Raw genomic sequence first — 18,609 nt, 5'->3', positions numbered from 1 at the left:
AACCTTAACCCTTACCTTAACCCAGGGCTGCCCAACCCTCTTCCTGGAGATCTACCGTCCTGTGGGTTTTCAGTCCAACACTAATTTAACACACCTGATTCTACTTATTAGCTGCGCAACAAGACCTTAACTAGCTGAATCAGATATGCTAAATTAGGGTTGGACTGAAAACCTACAGGACAGTAGATCTCCAGGAAGAGGGTTGGGCAGCCCTGCCTTAACCAGTCGGAACGAATCCCTAAACTTTAACTGTTAAGTTGAACCCTTACCTGCTTTCACTTCACCCATAGACGTTTATCCCCCCCGGACAAACATTGAATACTGAAGTGAGACCATGATGATCAGCTGATATAGCCCACATAGTAGTGGTTCTAGCAAAGATACTTTTAACGAACTACCTTTCATATGTGGTTCTAGCTTGCTTAGACTGCAATGTAAGACGAATGATCATGTTGCAGAAAATAAAGGCCTATGTTAAAAAATTATAATTTGGCTACAGGAGCAGTAAAAATCTATTAATGGGGGGGGTTGCCCTTTTATCACTTTGAGCACCTGCCCCGCCCATCTCTGTGCACGGCTGTGTGTGTCACCCCGGACCTCTCCACCTCTTCCGCATCACTCTACACAGGGCAGACCCATTCCCCCTCTTCCCCTCTGTCACTGCTGTGTCTTAGCAGCCTGCAGGCCGTCGTGAGGTTGAGCCGTGTCTTGTCATGATCGTCACCTCTCTGACATCCGGGTGTGTTTGTGTGTGCGTGTGTATGTGGAGGTGAAATGCACACCCTTCTGGGCGCTGGGGCTGAACTGGCACATACACACACACACACACCCATTGAACTGACACTATCAAAGCAACATGTACGACACGCGAGACCCACAGATCTGTGATAATACCATACTTTGTTTTGGCCCGTTCGCCTGTCATGTGTGTTTGTGTGTGTGTGTGTGTGTGTGTGTGTGTGTGTGTACCAAGGTTATTATAGTAAACGAAAACTGAAATGAAAACTAAAACTAATGATGAAAAAGCAATTTAGTAAACTGAAATAAAATAATTAACAATCCGGTTTGAAAAACTAAAACTATACTGAAACGATTATCTTTGACTCCAAAACGAACTGAAATAAAAACCATTATATGAAATGTGTTCAGTTGTACCTTTTTTTAAACTTTGGGCAAAAATCTAATGGGGTCTTCAAGCTTTTGGGGGGTTTTCAAGCTACTGAATCTGGTGGGTAAATGTGGCTAGGAGATTGTAATGTTTAAAATAGGCCTAGCTTGTGCATCACTATCACTAGCTATCACTAGCTAAGGGAAAAAATCGACTAGGTAGCTAACTTGATTCTTATTACATGTACTACTAAAGTTAAAAAGCATTGGATACCGATTTACCACTCCCTAAAGCGGATGTCGATTTTTCAAGACTATTTCGCCCTCTGGTGGGTATTATCATTGGAACTATTTAATCTTGCTATTTTATCAGAATATATGGATGATTTATCTATTTCGCAATCATTCCGTACAACTGAAATAGAGTATTTAATTTCCTCGTTTACCACGGCAAATCTACTATGGCAATGTAGCCTACCCTAGACATTTTATGATTGAATGGAAAAGTAATGTTGGTGTACTCCTGCAAATTTTTCGTTTTCAATTTATGTAATCCATGAATGATTTTACATGTCTAAATAAAATGTGGCCATTTTTTATGAAGAGGGGAAAATTAAATATTAATGAACTGTAGACTACACATTTGACATTTCAAACTAATCATGCTTGTGTTGTATTTTTGTCGTTGAAATGATCTTGTATTCCAATTTGGAAGTCGTTATCTTAATCAAAGAAACAGATGCAAAGTGCTTCGTTTTATGTTAATATTTAAATTGTCTATCACACATGTTACTGCAATCCATATAACTTTCATTTACAATGTAATTCATTTACAAAGTTGGTCTTCAATAACTTTTTTCACAGAAGAGTAGGCATAAATAATTGTCTGCAATTAAACGTGTTAACCAAATCATCGTAATTGACATCGTATTTCCTATTTCGTTGTCTCTGATAGGATGTTACTTAATTGGGGCGGGAGTAGTGAACGCACACAATTACCATTTCCACTGTCAATCCATTCTGGACATGCGGGACAAAACTAATAAGACCAACTACAATCCACAGGCAACCAAGGCTCTCCAACATATACTCTCTGATTACAACCTCATTGATACCTGACGAGCTCATAATCCTAAAGCAAAAGAGTTCACTTTCTATTCTTTAATCAAGAAACCAGAAATTCAACATCACCACATGACCAGAAGTATGTGGACACCTGCTCGTCGAACATCTCTTTCCAAAATCATGGGCATTAATATGGAGTTGGTCCCCCCTTTGCTGCTATAACAGCCTCCACTCTTCTGGGAAGGCTTTCCACTAGACGTTGGCACATTGCTGCGGGGACTTGCTTCCATTCAGCCACAAGAGCATTAGTGAGGTTGGGCACTGATGTTGGGCGATTAGGCTTGGCTTGCAGTCGGCGTTCCAATTCATCCCAAAGGTGATCGATGGGGTTGAGGTCAGGGCTCTGTGCAGGCAAGTCAACTTCTTCCACACCGATCTAGAGAAACCATTTCCGTATGGTCCTCACTTTGTGCACTGAGGAATTGTCATGCTGAAATAGGAAAGGGCCTTCCCCAAACTGTTGCGACAAATTTTGGAAGCACAGAATCGTCTAGAATGTCATTGTATGTTGTAGTGTTAAGATTTCCCTTCACTGGAACTAAGGGGCCTAGCCCGAACCATGAAAAACAGCCCCAGACCATTATTCCTCCTCCACCAAACTTTACAGTTGGCACTATGCATTTGGCAGGTAGTGTTCTCCTGGCATCCGCCAAACCCAGATTTGTCAGTCGGACTGCCAGATGGTAAAGCATGATTCATCACTCCAGAGAATGCGTTTCCACTGCTCCAAAGTCCAATGGCGGTGAGCTTTACACCATCCAGCTGACGTTTGGCATTGCGCATGGTGATCATAGGCTTGTGTGCGGCTGCTCAGCCATGGAAACCCATTTCATGAAGCTCCCGACGAACAGTTATTGTGCTGACGTTGCTTCCAGAGGCAGTTTGGAACTCGGTAGTGAGTGTTGCAACCGAGGACAGATGATTTTTACGCGCTTCAGCACTCGGCGGTCCCGTTCTGTGAGCTTGTGGTCCTCTGTAGCTCAGCTGGTAGAGCACGGCGCTTGTAACGCCAAGGTAGTGGGTTCGATCCCCGGGACCACCCATACACAAAAATGTATGCACGCATGACTGTAAGTCGCTTTGGATAAAAGCGTCTGCTAAATGGCATATTATTATTATTATTATACCACTTCGCGACAGAGCCGTTGTTGCTTCTAAACGTTTCCACTTCACAATAACAGCACTTACAGTTGACCGGGGCAGCTCTATCAGGGCAGACATTTGAAGAACTGACTTGTTGGAAAGGTGGTATCCTATGACGGTGTCAAGTTGAAAGTCACTGAGCTCTTCAGTAAGGCCATTCTACTGAATATGTTTACCAATGGAGATTGCATGGCTTTGTTCTCGATTTTAATTTACCTGTCAGCAACGGGTGTGGCTGGAATAGCCGAATCCACTAATTTGAAGGGGTGTCCACATACTTTTGTATATATAGTGTATACAGTGTATAGTGAAATATAATTGGGGAAGTAGTGTTTCAGGATCCCTATGGAAACCCCTTTAGAAACAAGGTGATTCACCTGAAGGGATTTGGGGATTTTATCCCACGCAAAATGTTTAATAATCCGAAAATAGAATGAAATAAAATTACAAAGCATATTTAAGACTGAACTGTAAAATGCATTTAATTGTACAATGGTATCTCCCAGTATTTAAGACTCACCTGCAGTCTGTGCAATGCTCCATTATAATCGGAGGCATTCTACAAACCACATACCTTTCACACGACTAGTCAACATCTGAACTTGTCTTTTACTTGTCAAACACTACACACACAGGCACAAACCACACACAAGACACACTAATTGTTACCATAAGAAGCATTCCGGTCACCAACCTCCATCCCTTCACATTCTTGTCAGTCAGCAGGATGCTATGATGATGTCCAGAATCTCCTGAATCCAAGATGGCCGACACTGTTTGTTTGTGTTATGTTGCAATTCCACTTCCTGCTGCTCGCTAGTGTAAACCGTCCACCGCCCAGGCCAGGAAAAACAGCACGGCCGGCACCCCAGTGAGTGAGGTTTATGCTTGGACTTCTCTGTAGCGTTTGCTGTTTCCCACGTAGTTGGAATTCAACAGCGAGCTGTTTACTAGGCCCCATGTGGCACCACCGTTCCCCTCCCTCCCGCCTTCCCTCCCTCCAATCCCGGCCCTCTGCTCCCCTCTGTCTCCCTCCTTCCTAACATGGATATGCAGCATTCATCGTACAGTAAGTACACCGCACTGAAGGAACCAGGGCAAGGCAGTGGGATCATGTTGCTGCTAAAGTCCTACACGCATTGTGATTTGTGAGACGCGGGTAGTCAAATATAATGATGTTGTTTATCTCTAGAATGAAATGTAGTGCCCACATTTGTCAGGAGTCTGAATGGACTCTATCCAGAACTTATAAAATGTAATTGAACAGAAAACAGATTGTAAATAGCTTGAATTCCATATCTAATTAATGTAATCCATTATCAGTAATCACACACTTAGGAATACCATGTGCTGGTTGTGTATTTGAAAGTAATACTGCATAGTAGCCAAGAACCCAAGAATAACCACAATATTGAAATCAGATAATAATAAATGTATTGTTAATATTGTCCTTAGTTAGCTGAATGTCATGTACATGCATAAATACGCTTCAAGCGTTACAATCCATCCATGTCCTCACAATGACATTTCATTTTCCACCGTAAGGTATGTGGGCATCATCAGGATCAGGGACAGGATTTTCATAGGGTTTATTTCACAGCTGACAATGAATGATCCAAATACAATGCATCAAACAAAATATTAAAATACATCTCAAGGATAATGTTAACAAGATGTTGAGGTGCAAAATGGGAATCTTTTTTCATCTTTTTTTTGTGTTGCTTCCTCTTTTCCTTAGTAAAGCGCCAATTCTGCAGTCCTCTTCATCAGCCCCTGTTTGATGGGCGTCCTGCTGCCAAGTTTCAAGGAGGCCATGTGTTTACAAAATGACATTTGTGACAAAATAACTTTTTTTTATATATATATAGTAAGCTGATTCTGTAGAGGGTAGGGGTGGGAGTGTGGGGGGTAAGGGAGGGGAGTGTGTGTGTGTGTCTGTGTGTGTGTGTGTGTCCTGTAGTGTTGTTTAATGTCTGCTGTATTTTAATCCCACTCTAGCCCCTGTGCTGCCAAGCTGCTCTGCTATATACAACTATGTTCCTATACAACTTATTTCACTGTGTGTGAATGGCATTCCAATACAAAGAGCAAAGTCATCTTTTTTCATAATGATATCAGTAATCACATACTGTATTCTCCTCCATAGTTGGATTCAAACGTTCAGGAAAAACGTTTAAAATATTTATTTTGTTGTTTTGGACTAAAACATGTTTTTGTTTATGTAAATTTTTCTCTCAATATTCTATTGTCTTATCCTAATATTGTCTTTGTCTTCAATGGTGAGGAATTCCCCTTCTCTTAATACTTTAGGGAATTTTCAAACGTCGGGAAGTTTGGCTGTAATGCCCCAAGATTTGTTCTCCCTGAAAGAAATCATAGAGTAACAATATATTAACTACAGAGCAACCTGGCTTTATGGGTCTGCATTTACTCTTATTTCATTTTAGCTCTACATAGATATATCAATCAATGTGTGCTTTGCAGCATTCCTCTTTCCATTTTAAAAAGTTATAGCCATATTCATGCACTAAAAAGCAATTTTCATAATTTTTGACTACTTGGTTTAGGTGCAAATCCATGGGGCATTACTTTAAAACTGTAAACACCATAAAATAGGAAATTAAAATAAAAGTTAAAATGTGGAACGTTTGTTTTAATTGGTCAATCAATCATTGAATGCTTTTTCATTTGTTGATGTGAGTAAAAAATAAAACATAGTATCTAAGGAACAACACAAAAATGGTAAGTGTAATGAAAAATAAAACTCATTTAAAGCAAAGTATTTTTATTCACACAAATTTAATAAGATATATAACAACCGTTTGGTCCATAAATATTTAAGGGGAAATCGTTTCTATACACCATCTTTATCAAGAAACAGGGAAACATGGACAATCTTGATAGAACACTTACTGTACTGAACTATTAACACGAAAATCAATTTATACGATTCTTGGATTAACCAACTATATCTGAAAGAGTGCACAAGCGCTTTCTATGACATCGCTGGCCCCTTTTAACAGGATACACCATAAAAAGATCTTCAGAAATAAGATGCAAAACAGTACAAAACTAGTGAGGCGTCACAAGTATGTGAATCAGTTAACAAACAACACATATAATCCTGAAGTTCACAAACTTTCTTCCAAGTTATAGCATAAGGCACATAGTAGAACTGAGTTAGGCATCTACTTCATGAAGTAGATTGAGAGTAACGCTTTGTTCTACAATAGAACAAATTGTGACAATTACAATAAAATGTTTTAACCCAGCAGCAAGACCTCCTATTCTTTCTCTTAATCTGCACCATGTAATCCTGCTTTGCTATCAACCACAACCCTGACGCCAAAGACCTTAAACAGCTGGGCCAGAAGACAAAAAAATACAAATTTAAAATGTTATAACCCTGCAGAAGGACTGCTTCTCTTTCTTTCTCTTAATTCATCGAGAGGAAATGTTTTTGGTCTGATCAGTGGCAAGTGTCCGTAAAGAAAGTACAAATATGGCCAAACGTGAACATGTGGAGGATGATTTATTTGTCCCGCTGGCTGCATGTTTTCTACAATCTCCAGGTTTCTGAGGTCATTGTAAAGTTTCTGTCAGCTCTACACCTCTAATCTGCCACATCGTCATCCCTCACTTTTCTTTCATCTTCCTCTCCTCACATGTTTTTAAATTTATTTTTTAAATCAACCCTTCTTTACCCTGAGCAAAATGATGGGCAGTGTATTGTATTTAACAGTAATTCTACGGGCACGTTGAATCCAGATAAACAACCTTTTTTTCCCATTTGCGTGTTGGTATGTAATATTAGACCAGCAGACTAGTAAAAGTGCACTATCATGGAAACAATCCTTTCAAACAGTGCCCATTAAACTGTGTCCCAATCAGAATTTCACTTACTTAGTTCTATTGTTGAACTCTTTCTAATATCAATGTTACTGCATTACATATTGGACAGTTACCACTGTACAGATCGATAGATTTGTTCCATTGTTATTTGATTTTTTTCACAGTTGAGGTGCATCATGTCAAGACAAAATGCATGTTGAGGTCACAGCAGCCACCTGGCATTTGAGTTGTATTGTTTGGGTTCTTGTAATGTATACAATGCAATTTAGAGATTAAAATTACTAATCTATAAAATAATCCAATGTCTTGTAACATCCAGGATAACTCTGAATTATATTTTACAGCGTATTCTGCAAATGTATATTTCAACGATTTCGTGCATACATACACATTTCTAGGGCAAAATATTAATGATTTGAAATGAATTGATCAGTAAATAATACATTAATTATCAGGGACGGATAAATTTAGACTCAATCAAACTGAAATAAAATAAAGTAAAAATAATATACTTTTCCCATTTAAATAGTTCCATTTGGGCTCGGTCCAAGATTGTTGAACCCTCTTCATAATTGTTCAATGCCGTCCAGATTCAAAACGTCCTCTCGACAAAACCAATCACTAAATACGTTGACTACAAACAGCTGCCAAGTGGTTGCAAATGCTACACATCAACATAATTTCCTCCTGTTTAAATGTTGCTGTAGTTGTTCTTGTTGTTCTTGTTGTTTTTTGTTGTGTACAGTACAGTACAGTACAGTACAGTACTTCCTGTATCCACAGAACTGTCTCTGTTTTCTTTTAAGGTGTTGTTTAAAAAATGTAAATGCAAATTAGGGAAAAAAACAAAAATGTGTTAAGAGCTTAGAGTCGTAGAGCTTGCTAGAAAAGGTTTGTCAAGGTAGTCTGTGAGGGGCTCCCCGAATCATGGCTGTCCAAACTAGATGTGACGGAGGTCACTACAGTGATAGAGGGATTGGTCAGGTCTGTTAGTGTGGCCGCGCTGGAGGGGGGCGTCAGAGCGCCGCTGTCGGACGAGGGCGGCGGGAGTGACGTGCCGTCGGCCTTGTCATTACCATTCTCCTGTCGCAAAACGTTCCTTCTGAATTTGGCTCTTGCGTTTTGGAACCATACCTGCAAACCAATCCAATCCAATGGCTTTTACTTTATGTTTATGTCTAATGTATTACCTTCTTTTCTTTGTCTCTTTTCTTTCATTCTAATAAAATGCAATTGTTCTGTATCTGTTTGACATCACAGTGTTGTCCACTACCTGACTCTCCCCGTAGAGTAGAAAGAGTAAAGTACAATAGCTACAAACTGTTGATTTTGACGCCATTATTTTGGGCTCAGGGAGTAGAAACCAAATGAGAAATGACCAGCTGAAAGTTTTTTTATTTTGTAAAAGATCCTTACAGACTTGTGCACTCTCTCTTAAATTACTCTTGCCACCACTGACCCAGGGAGATTGGGAGTGATAAGTGGATGAATTATATGTCTAGAAACCCTGAACACTACAAATACCATACATCTCCTTCATACAGTACATCAAGGAACCTGGTACCTAACAACATTCCATACAACATCGGTAGAAAACCAATGAAAAAAATGTAATAAAACCAAACAAACCAAAAAAGATGAGTTGAATGGAACTGATGGTCAAATGTGAGAACAGACAATGGAATGGAGGATATAGAGTGATGATGTCATACTAGGTCAGAGGTCAGGAAGGAGGGCGAAGGCTGCTGCTTACCTGTAGAACTCTTTTGGTGAGGCCTGTCTTCTGGGCAAGCTGTTTGAGGTCCTTGGCGTCGGGGTTGTGGTTGATAGCAAAGTAGGACTTCATGGTGCGGAGTTGGTGGTGCTTGAAGGAGGTGCGCATGCGCTTGGTCTTCTGGGAGGGAGGGTAGGCCTGGTCACGGTCCAGGTGGTCTCCATCATTCTCATTACAACCTGACCAAGAGGAGGAGAAGGAGGAGGCGCAAGGTTAGAACAGATATACTGTGGTAAAGTGTGCATTGCAGTATAATTCTTCAAACAAAAAGTGGGGTGCTGCTGGATCCTCGTAAATATAATCCCATGATGACAACATGGACAGCACTCCCAAAATCAAGGTTGTTAGTTATAGAAAGATACAACACATCCTGATCAGGGTTATGAATAGGTTATGATGACTCCCGATTCCACTGAACAGAAATGAAAGGCATAAAATGGCCATAACCTGGCCATCATTTTCAGTTAAGATTGAATAAAATATTTAATTGAATCGTACATAAATTATTAAAAATGTAACGGACCCAAACCCCTTAGAAAGTATGTAAAGCAGCCTCCCGAGCGGCGCAGCGGTCTAAGGCACTGCATCGCAGTGCTTGAGGCGTCACTACAGCCCCGGGTTCGATCCCAGGCTGTGTCACAGCCAGCCGTGACCGAGAGACGCATGAGGCGGCGCACAATTGGCCCAGTGTCGTCCGGGTTAGGGGAGGGTTTGGCCGGCCGGGATTTCCTTGTCCCATCGTACTCTAGCGACTCCTTGTGGCGGGCCAGGCACCTGCAAGCTGACTTCGGTCGCCAGTTGGACGGTGTTTCCTCCGACACATTGGTGCGGCTGGCTTCCGGGTTAAGCGAGCAGTGTGTCAAGGCGCGGCTTGGCAGGGTCGTGTTTTGGAGGACGCATGGCTCTTGACCTTCACCTCTCCCGAGTCCGTAGGGGAGTTGCAGCAATGGGACAAGATTGTAACTACCAATTGAATATCATGAAAAAGGGGTAATAAAATAAATGTACAGTTGGAGTTGATCAGTCCTCAATTTGGTCTAGCATTTCTACTCTGTGCTTAAAGAAAGCAATAATGTATTGAGATTAAAATGTAATCTCTACTTCCAATATGCACCATACTAATATTCTGTCCTATGTTTATGGGAAAATATTTAAAATAATTGATTGTTATTCTATGATCAAACGACAATTATTTTCAAGACATCCAGCAGACATGTTTAAAGCATATTCCTATGACAGACTTTACTCATTCTACTATAGGCCTATTACCTAAAGTGGTCATCTCTAAATCTTTGACTAATAAATGAGAACAAAGCCTATAGCAGGCTGTTAATATATTCAAGACACCTATCTTGATATTTCCGCCCCCTGCAAATACAAATCACAGGTTAAATGACAGACTTTAGTGCCGGTTTCACAGAACCAAACTAGATTGATCCAGGAGTAGGCGTAATTCTGGTTTAGTTGATCCAGAACTAAACATGAACACAGATTAAATATCTCTGGGCTACAGAATCTATTTATTTTTCAAATGAATCTTGGCCATAGTCCAGGACTACTACTCATATTCCATCACTAACTTGTAACTTGAAACACTTATTTTCAGATGTCAGATATCCATCTTAATTCATGTTAGCCAAGCACTGCAATAAAATAACACCTCAATCTTTAAATCTTGGGTATCCCATTTTCCTCAGCTATGGTTGCTTGCAGAGTGCCTTTCTTTCTACAACTACCCACCAGGGGTCGCTAAGAAAACATGCTGAGTAGGTATACCAACTGCAAGGTCGACATGGGAATGACTGCATGGAATAATTATCTAAAGACGTAGGCTATAGGCATATAGAGGCGATGGAACCTAAACATTAAGCCAGATATAGACAATATCAACGTTTTTGCACGAAACTGACTGTGAAAGACAGGCAATTTCTGAATATGCCTAATGGAATGTTTTTGGAATGCTATAGACAAAAGCAGGATTTAGTTCAGAGTTAAATCCAATCGTATTTCTTTGTAGTGCAACCAAAAGTGCTTTAAAGATGGAAAGAGCACAACATCTACAGCTGAACATAAATACAAAACAGAAACCCAATATTGTAATGGGGCATATGGGCATGTTTCTGAAAATGGAATAGTCTTTAGAATAGATCCATTATCACCCTTGTCGCTATTAAAGCAAAATACAGTAGCCCAAGAAACATAACATATTAGGCTTGGCATAGGCCCTATTAGAGGACATAACAAAAGCCTCGCATGATGTCTATAAAACAATTGAAAGTAATTTTTCTGTAGATACTGGAGAGTATGTAATGATTTTTTTTGTTTTGTTAATTTTTGTATCCCTGCTCCATCTCACTCACTCTGTTTCTGAGAACTGTGCTGACCTTCCGAGTTTGATTCAATGGTTGGAAGCCAGGGATTCCTACGTCACCTTCAATTAACGCAGAACAATTATTTAACACGCAGATTACCCTTATTCCTCTCCATTCAAGGAGAACAGAGCAAATTTGGCACACAGTGACAAACTTTCTCAACCGGAAACTAATTGTAAAAAGCGACAACAAAAGAGACGCTGCGGAGTTGGTTGGATTATAACATTCACGTTTTCAATGGCAGTTTTTAAATGTAAAATTACCTGTAATGTATAACGAGGAGGCAATTTCCCCCAAGAAAGACGAAAGGCGACATTTTAAGTACGTGAGCCCAAATTACTTTTACCCCCTGCACGTTCGTAGGTCACTGGTTCAAGTTCATGTGTGTACCCATTTGACAAATTCGATGACCATAATTAGGCTATAAAAGTCAATCTAATGGTTAACTGGGGGTAAAATTTTTATCATTTTGACAACATGCAATTTAGCCTAAAGAGGATAATTGCAAATAGGCTACTTCGTGAACAGAGCACACATTGATAGCAGGCATCTTCAAAGGTGTGAAATGGCTAATTGTTCTCTTTCTTGTCCCCCCTTTTTTGGTTAAAATTGCATTTGGTGTAGGCCTACGGAGATGAGGCCTATGCCCTTAAACACGGATCAAGCCAAATAATTAATGAAATCTCCATATTCGACATTCTCTTTTCTGTTCAGTTCACCAGCGCGCGTCATGGGCTGGTTAGTTAGCATGTAGCCTAACAACAGGTTTTTGGCCTTAACCAAAACATCCCCACCGAAACGTTCTTTTCAAACAGTGCAATAGCATCAATCCCCCATACAACTCCCCAAGCAGCAACTCCTTTCCTCTCCGTCTCCTCACCTGAGTTGTAGCTGGCGATGTCTATGCCCATGGCGGGGCTCTTCCTCTTGCGAGGCCTTCCCTTCTGAGCTGTCCCAGTGCCATTGAAGTAAGGCAGCGCCAGACCTCCGCCTTTAGCCGCCAGCTCGGAGTAGTTGAGGCCGGGGTGGGGGTACTCTCCATGGGCTATGGTCTCGAAGTGGACCCGGCAGTACACCAGGCTGTCCTTCATGCCGAAGTGGTCGCCGGTGGTCAGGGTCTTGTTGCACGTGGTGCACGTGAAGCAACTCAGGTGGTACACGGAGTCCCGTGCACGCATCACCATCTCGGATGCCGATATCCCGAGGTGGCAGCGCGCACACCTCTGCACTGAGAACCTTCTGGAACAAGGACGCAATTCTTTAAAAACACGCGCAGACATGACACTTCTAAAACACTCCAAACAGGATTGAAAAAATGGAACACACACACACTGCGAGGAGTGGCTACATAAAATACACCTCCATGTTCTTAGGTTGTTTTTATTCAGCAGTTTGCTTATAATGTCATAACCTCCATCCGCAGTTTTGGGCAAAGGTTGGCAGGTCTATAATAACACCTCGGATTTGCAGCATGGCCAAGAGACGACCGATTTCCTCTGATATTTAGGCTGCTTGGCTATTACAGCTATTTCTATTTCCATGTAGTAGATTCAGTATATGGGGCCTTCCTTTTATAACCTGTTGAATATGCCAAAGCTATAGCTGATCGAACCAATAAACTTTCTGTACGTACATTTAACCTATAGCCTATTTCAAATTTTCTGTAGCCTGTATTTTTGTTATAGGTCTATTGTTTCAGACATTATCAATAGTTTGTATGACAGGCCTAATGCCGAACACACAGAGACAGCGAGAGAGAGAGAGAGAGAGGAAGAGAGTGTGTGTGTATTAAATATAAAAATCAATAATTTCACTAGGCCTATAGAAAAACAACAATTCATAACCTTATGCTTTCTTACCTGTAGTAATCATCCTTGCAGTAGATGCTGCCATCCTTGGCAAAACACGTGAGCTCTGACTCCAAATGCTGTTTACATTCACAGCATTTGAGGCACCGCAGGTGCCACTGTTTGTCCACGGCGAGTAAGTAATATCTATCCGAGATTTTGCCTCCACAGCCGGCACACAACGCGGGCTTCTCCGGGCCCATCGAAGGCATGGACTGGAGAGGAGGGAGAGGAGGGTAATATTAATAAATGTGGGAATGCATGGCTCACATCCTGCGCATGTGGTTAGACCTATACTTCCCATGTGGGGTTTGGCTTGTGTGTGATAAAACTGTAACATATCTGAAAATTACATATTAGCCAAATATGAGCATTGCACCATTTTCTTAAAAATAATTAAAATAGTAGAACGATCGTTAGACTTTCTTAAGTAGCCTATATATGACAGTTCGGTTTTAAAGCAAATCCCAGGAAATTCCTGCGGAGCTGAAAATGTGTCAACATGCAGGGCCGGTTGTGTTTAGGGAGTAACTGCGTTCAACTTATCTAACAAATGGAGCCTGTATACATAAATGTATTACAATGACAAAGAATAATTAATTACGCTTCATTGTGCATTTAAAATAAGCTGCATCGACAGCCTGGTGCGCTATATTCTCCTAATTTCACACGTCTATAATTTAGCATTACTGCCACAAGAACAACAATTAACAATAATAATAATAATAATAATAATAATAATAATAATAATAATAATAATAATAACAAGAGTTATGTAGGCCTCTAATAAATTATTATGTAGATGCTAATAATATCCAAACTGATATAGGTCTATTATCTCTGTAAAAACTGTTTAATTAGGCCTATATATTATATAAATAAACAATAACAACAGCAATGTGTTATTTGCTCAAAATATAAATTGTGTAACAAATTGCCAAATTGTGCGTAATAATTGTCACTTTTACTTTATGCACGTTCACTTAGTTTAGTTTATAACTGAATGTATTTTTATTACATACGAAAATGTCCACATACAATAGGCTGCATGTCCATAGGAACCTGTAAACGCAATATTAACCCCAACATTTTATTTTGAGTGATTATTTCTTGCAGCTATTTTAGCCCAACTACAGCTTCATAAAGCATTTCCTTGCGTTTAAACAGTTTTGCCCATTCGGATTTAAGTGTTAATCTTCATGGATGTCAGAAAAGAAAAGAAAACATTGCATTTAGTTCATTTTTCTTACCGATTCCCTTCCGTTGAGCTGCACGCCCTTGGCCAGGCGCGAGTCGGTTTTGGATCTCCTCTCCATCTCCTCCATGATGCCTTGGATGTGGTCACCGGAGATCCCGTGGAACAGCATGGCTCCCGCTCCTGAACGACGCAATGTGCAACTGCTCGCTTCTGCCTTGCAGCCCACAACTTCCATATACAGCTCTGCGTCCAGTAGGCTCAGAGCATCCGACTGGCTCTGCTGTTAGACAGGCACACACACACAAACAAGAGACACACTCAGCTCAGCTCACCTTCCCTGCAAGTGGTGGAGAGATGAGGGACAGGGAGAAATCAAGGCAGGAATAAATTATTTTCCTCTCCCCTGAATGTTTTATAGCCAAAAAAATAAGTATAGTCCAGCTGATCCGGCGGTGGCCAGTATATGACCTAATGATGATGGTGGTGATGGACGTTTAAAATTGCAGAAGATTAGATTAGGGTGTTTTTCTCTCGATAGTCCCACAACGATCTCCCGTTATAGGGTTCCGTGTGCTTGAAGGTCAGATTGGGACTGCCTGAGTTGGAGAGCGGTGTCCTATTTGTGAAGGGAGCAAAAGTCTGCCCAGTTTGGATAATTTGGTAGGAGTCGCCGCCCCCTCTCTCTATGCCACTGATTTCTATTCACCAACAAAGAGCTGTCACTCTCCTCTCAAACCCGCCGTGCATGCTGGCTGCGAGAGCGTGGAGAGAGACACTTTGGGTATTGACATTTTCATTACTTTTCTTTTCTATAGGTTTTAGTTACCAGACGACATTAGTAGAGACTAAATCGCTGCTTAAAGACACGATACGGTTTAGTGACATTTGCATAATCTCTTGTGATTGAATTAGAAGGATAAGCCCTGGATATTGAATTGTAATTTGAACACATTTTAATCTGTATAAAATGTATTATGGAGTTTCAGTAGTCTCACTTGTTGAATTTGATTCGATAACTTTATGTGAAAGGTCTAGTGGAAAGGCACGTCATAAGTGAAACAGTCGTGTGAGGGTTATATCTTTCCTCGTCATGTATGTTTTGCCGCCGTGCATTTTTTAAACGTGATAGTCATTTACCTGTGAGCATGCTGTGTAGGCCTAATAACTAAGTAAGGCTTTAACATGTTTACAATATTTAAAAAAATAAGTTCAACATTTTGGATTGGATTTTTGTAATATTAGTTGTATTGGTAAAACATACATAGGCCTAATTTACCCCTATTCTGATAAATTAATACTATAGATTACAAGTTGTATGTGTGTGTGTGTGTGTGTGTGTGTGTGTGTGTGTGTGTGTGTGTGTGTGTGTGTGTGTGTGTGTGTGTGTGTGTGTGTGTGTGTGTGTGTGTGTGTCATAGCCAACATAGCCTACAAAACACAAGTAGGCCTGCAAAATAATATTAAGCCTATATACAATAAATATGCCTCAAATAGTGCATGGCAAAAACATACGCCCATTCTAAAACGAACAAATGCCAAATGCCAGGCCCTTTTCTCTTTTTCTGATAACCAACATAATATATCAGGCCTATCCCAATTAAGAATACATTAGCGTATATTAATTTTCGAGTTAAATAGCTGCATGTGTTGAAGTGTCAGTGGCAGGCTGCATTCTGTGTAAGTAATGTAGGCCCTAATTACTGCTTTTAAAGCCAGATCAATGCTCTCTCAATTAAACAGTAACCTATACTCAATGTAAACTAATTATCCGCCGCTGACTCTTCATTAGCATGTCCCTCGTCTCTCCAATTAAACATTCTGTATTCAAACTATCGCCTTACACTGACAGACAGGCTTCTCTCTCAAATGTGTGACAACACACACCCATGATATTGGCTAAATCGGTTTTTTCTTAGTTTTTCCATTTAAATTGTGTACCTTAATCCAATATATTGAATTCCATAAAATATATTTATTGTTTGGATTCCATGTTGTTGAAGAAGTAATTTATATGATCTATAACGAATGTGTATTGTTTTGTCCCTACGGCCCCGGCCGAGGCCTGACAGACAATAAAACGCGTTTGGGATAATTAAAGGTTTTGTGTCAGAGGACAAAAGATAACTCTCCTTACAGTCCGGACCATTAGACTTCCCAAAGCTCCATGAAGTTGCAGGTGCGCTTCCTCACGCCAACACCAATCATTTTAAGACCTGTTACATTTCCATTTTGTCCCGGGGATCAGAAGTCGTGTGTTTAATTGGGCCCCCCTAGATAACACGGCGCGGAAATGTCTAAACTTTAAAGGAGGTGGATGTGCTATATAGCAGCAGCGGAGCTAATTCGCGCTCTGTCAGTTTCATACCACTGAAGTAAAAAAAAAAAGGCACTCAGGATTAATTTCACTTGGACAAAGAAAACCTAAAATGGAAAACGTGCAGTTCAGGGTGACATTTAATTGAAGTGTTTATTATGCGTTCCTAAGAGAGGATAGAAAACACAGAAGTGGCCCACCTTATTTAAAAACGCTTATACAAAATGTAGGCTATAGCTGTTGTTACTTATTTATTTCAGAAACTAAAATGATCCATGTTATTGTTATTATTGAATTGTGCCTCTTCAGACGGAATAGGAAATGTTATATAGCCCCTAGATGCGTGTCTCCCTTGCCTCCAGCCATGACATTTCATCCAAGTGAAAAAGGATTAAAATGCGTCAGTGCATGCACGAGCTCTCCCTGTGTTCATCTCTCTGAAATGGAAATCAACCTATTTCGTTTTTTAAACTTAGATCGATATTTAACGTTATCCCCTCTTAGTTTATAGGTAGGCCTATTTCACAAGTCTATAGGCCTATAAACAGGTTCTTGATTAGCCTATATACATGCGTAATTATCTGCTATTTGATTTGTAAAAGAAATGCCCATTGATGATGCAGTTTAGAGCCTATTGCCAATAATGATGACTCCGACACATATTATGATCCTCTTACGAAAATAATGTATTGGTCTTTAAACGAGTTGGCTTTTATATTTTGGGTGAATTCATCTCTGCATTGTTCTTAACCATGCCAGGTTTTTGTCTCGTGAGGAATAAAATAAATAAAATGAAATATAGGAGCCAACAAAAGTATTTCCATTCCTGTCAGAATTCCTCCTTATTTTACTATTATTTGGGTAGCTCTAGAATACTATTTATCATGACATTTGAGAATTGGCAACACATTTAGGCTACTATGAATTCCTTTTTAGTCTGTTTTCCCTCTCGTGCCTTTTCACTATTTTGCTGAGGCTTTGCTGATAATCATGCAGTTCACTGTACTGTGCAGCTTCTTCTCAATTTCAACCTTGATTTCTTTCAAACAAAATGTTGACCATGAACATACTGTACTCAAAACAATGACAGATAAGATAGCTATATTTGAACTATACCACGGGCGGCTCAATGCTGACTTTTGTTTCCTTGTGAATGAAATAAATATCGCCAATCCTTCCACATAGGCTATCCCATCTCAAAGCTCAGTTACACGGCTCACTATATCCGTCATTATTAATGCAAAGTCTTATAGCTTGCACCCACGCACCACCTTTGCACACGCGCCTTGGAAAATAGCAACCATGTGCATATAATGTATAGCACATCGAATAATTGTGTGAAAATGTGTATTTCAGGTGAAAGTTGAGGTTACCTTCAGCTGATAATGCGCTGTCCTGGTATAGAAACCAACCTTGCGTTGAGAGGGTTGCTGGCCCGTAGAAGAGAGGAGAGGAGAGGAGAGGAGGAGGAGAGGAGGAGGAGAGGATGGCAGAGATTCTGCGGGTAGATGGGGGTTGTTCCTTGTTTCTTGTAGTCCTAGTGAGTGTCAATTAAAACAAACCTACCGCTTGGCGAGAAAATATTTATATATATTCTTCTCCCTCCACCAAACCCTCTCAAACAAACGCGTAATGAGAGCTCACGAGCCAAAGTTGAGGCACACTGACGCACGAGCACGGACGCACGAGCACGAACACACACACACTCTCTCTCTCTCTCTCTCTCTCTCTCTCTCTCTCTCTCTCTCTCTCTCTCTCTCTCTCTCTCTCTCTCTCTCTCTCACACACACACACACACACACACACACACACACATACACATCACGGGTTTGTCCAAAATATCAATATGTCACTGCCCATATGAATGAAATCAAGTC

At 40.5% G+C, this 18,609-nt stretch overlaps 1 protein-coding gene across 4 annotated transcripts; it reads right to left on the bottom strand.

Annotated features, from left to right (window-relative positions):
- Positions 1-4,947: 4,947 nt before the first annotated feature.
- On the bottom strand, positions 4,948-18,367 carry LOC121540414 (LIM/homeobox protein Lhx9). 4 transcript variants are annotated; one of them, XM_041849266.2, is made up of 6 exons: positions 18,106-18,367; positions 14,471-14,755; positions 13,233-13,435; positions 12,254-12,612; positions 8,981-9,180; positions 7,972-8,361 (listed from the first exon to the last, which is right to left on the bottom strand). In XM_041849266.2, exons 2-6 carry the CDS (start codon positions 14,651-14,653, stop codon positions 8,110-8,112), a joined length of 1,197 nt encoding a protein of 398 aa, XP_041705200.1. In that variant the 5' UTR covers positions 14,654-14,755; positions 18,106-18,367; the 3' UTR covers positions 7,972-8,109. The 4 variants fall into 4 exon arrangements, with proteins under 4 accessions (XP_041705203.1, XP_041705200.1, XP_041705201.1 ...); XM_041849267.2 differs by having other exon boundaries at positions 14,471-14,698; XM_041849269.2 differs by lacking the exons at positions 7,972-8,361; positions 18,106-18,367 and adding an exon at positions 4,948-5,738 and having other exon boundaries at positions 14,471-15,249.
- Positions 18,368-18,609: the final 242 nt, after the last annotated feature.

Source organism: Coregonus clupeaformis, chromosome 26 (assembly GCF_020615455.1).
Source record: "Coregonus clupeaformis isolate EN_2021a chromosome 26, ASM2061545v1, whole genome shotgun sequence".
Lineage (NCBI taxonomy): Eukaryota > Metazoa > Chordata > Actinopteri > Salmoniformes > Salmonidae > Coregonus > Coregonus clupeaformis.
The sequence above is the reverse complement of the archived record's forward strand: the minus strand, read 5'-3'. Positions and strand labels throughout refer to the sequence as shown.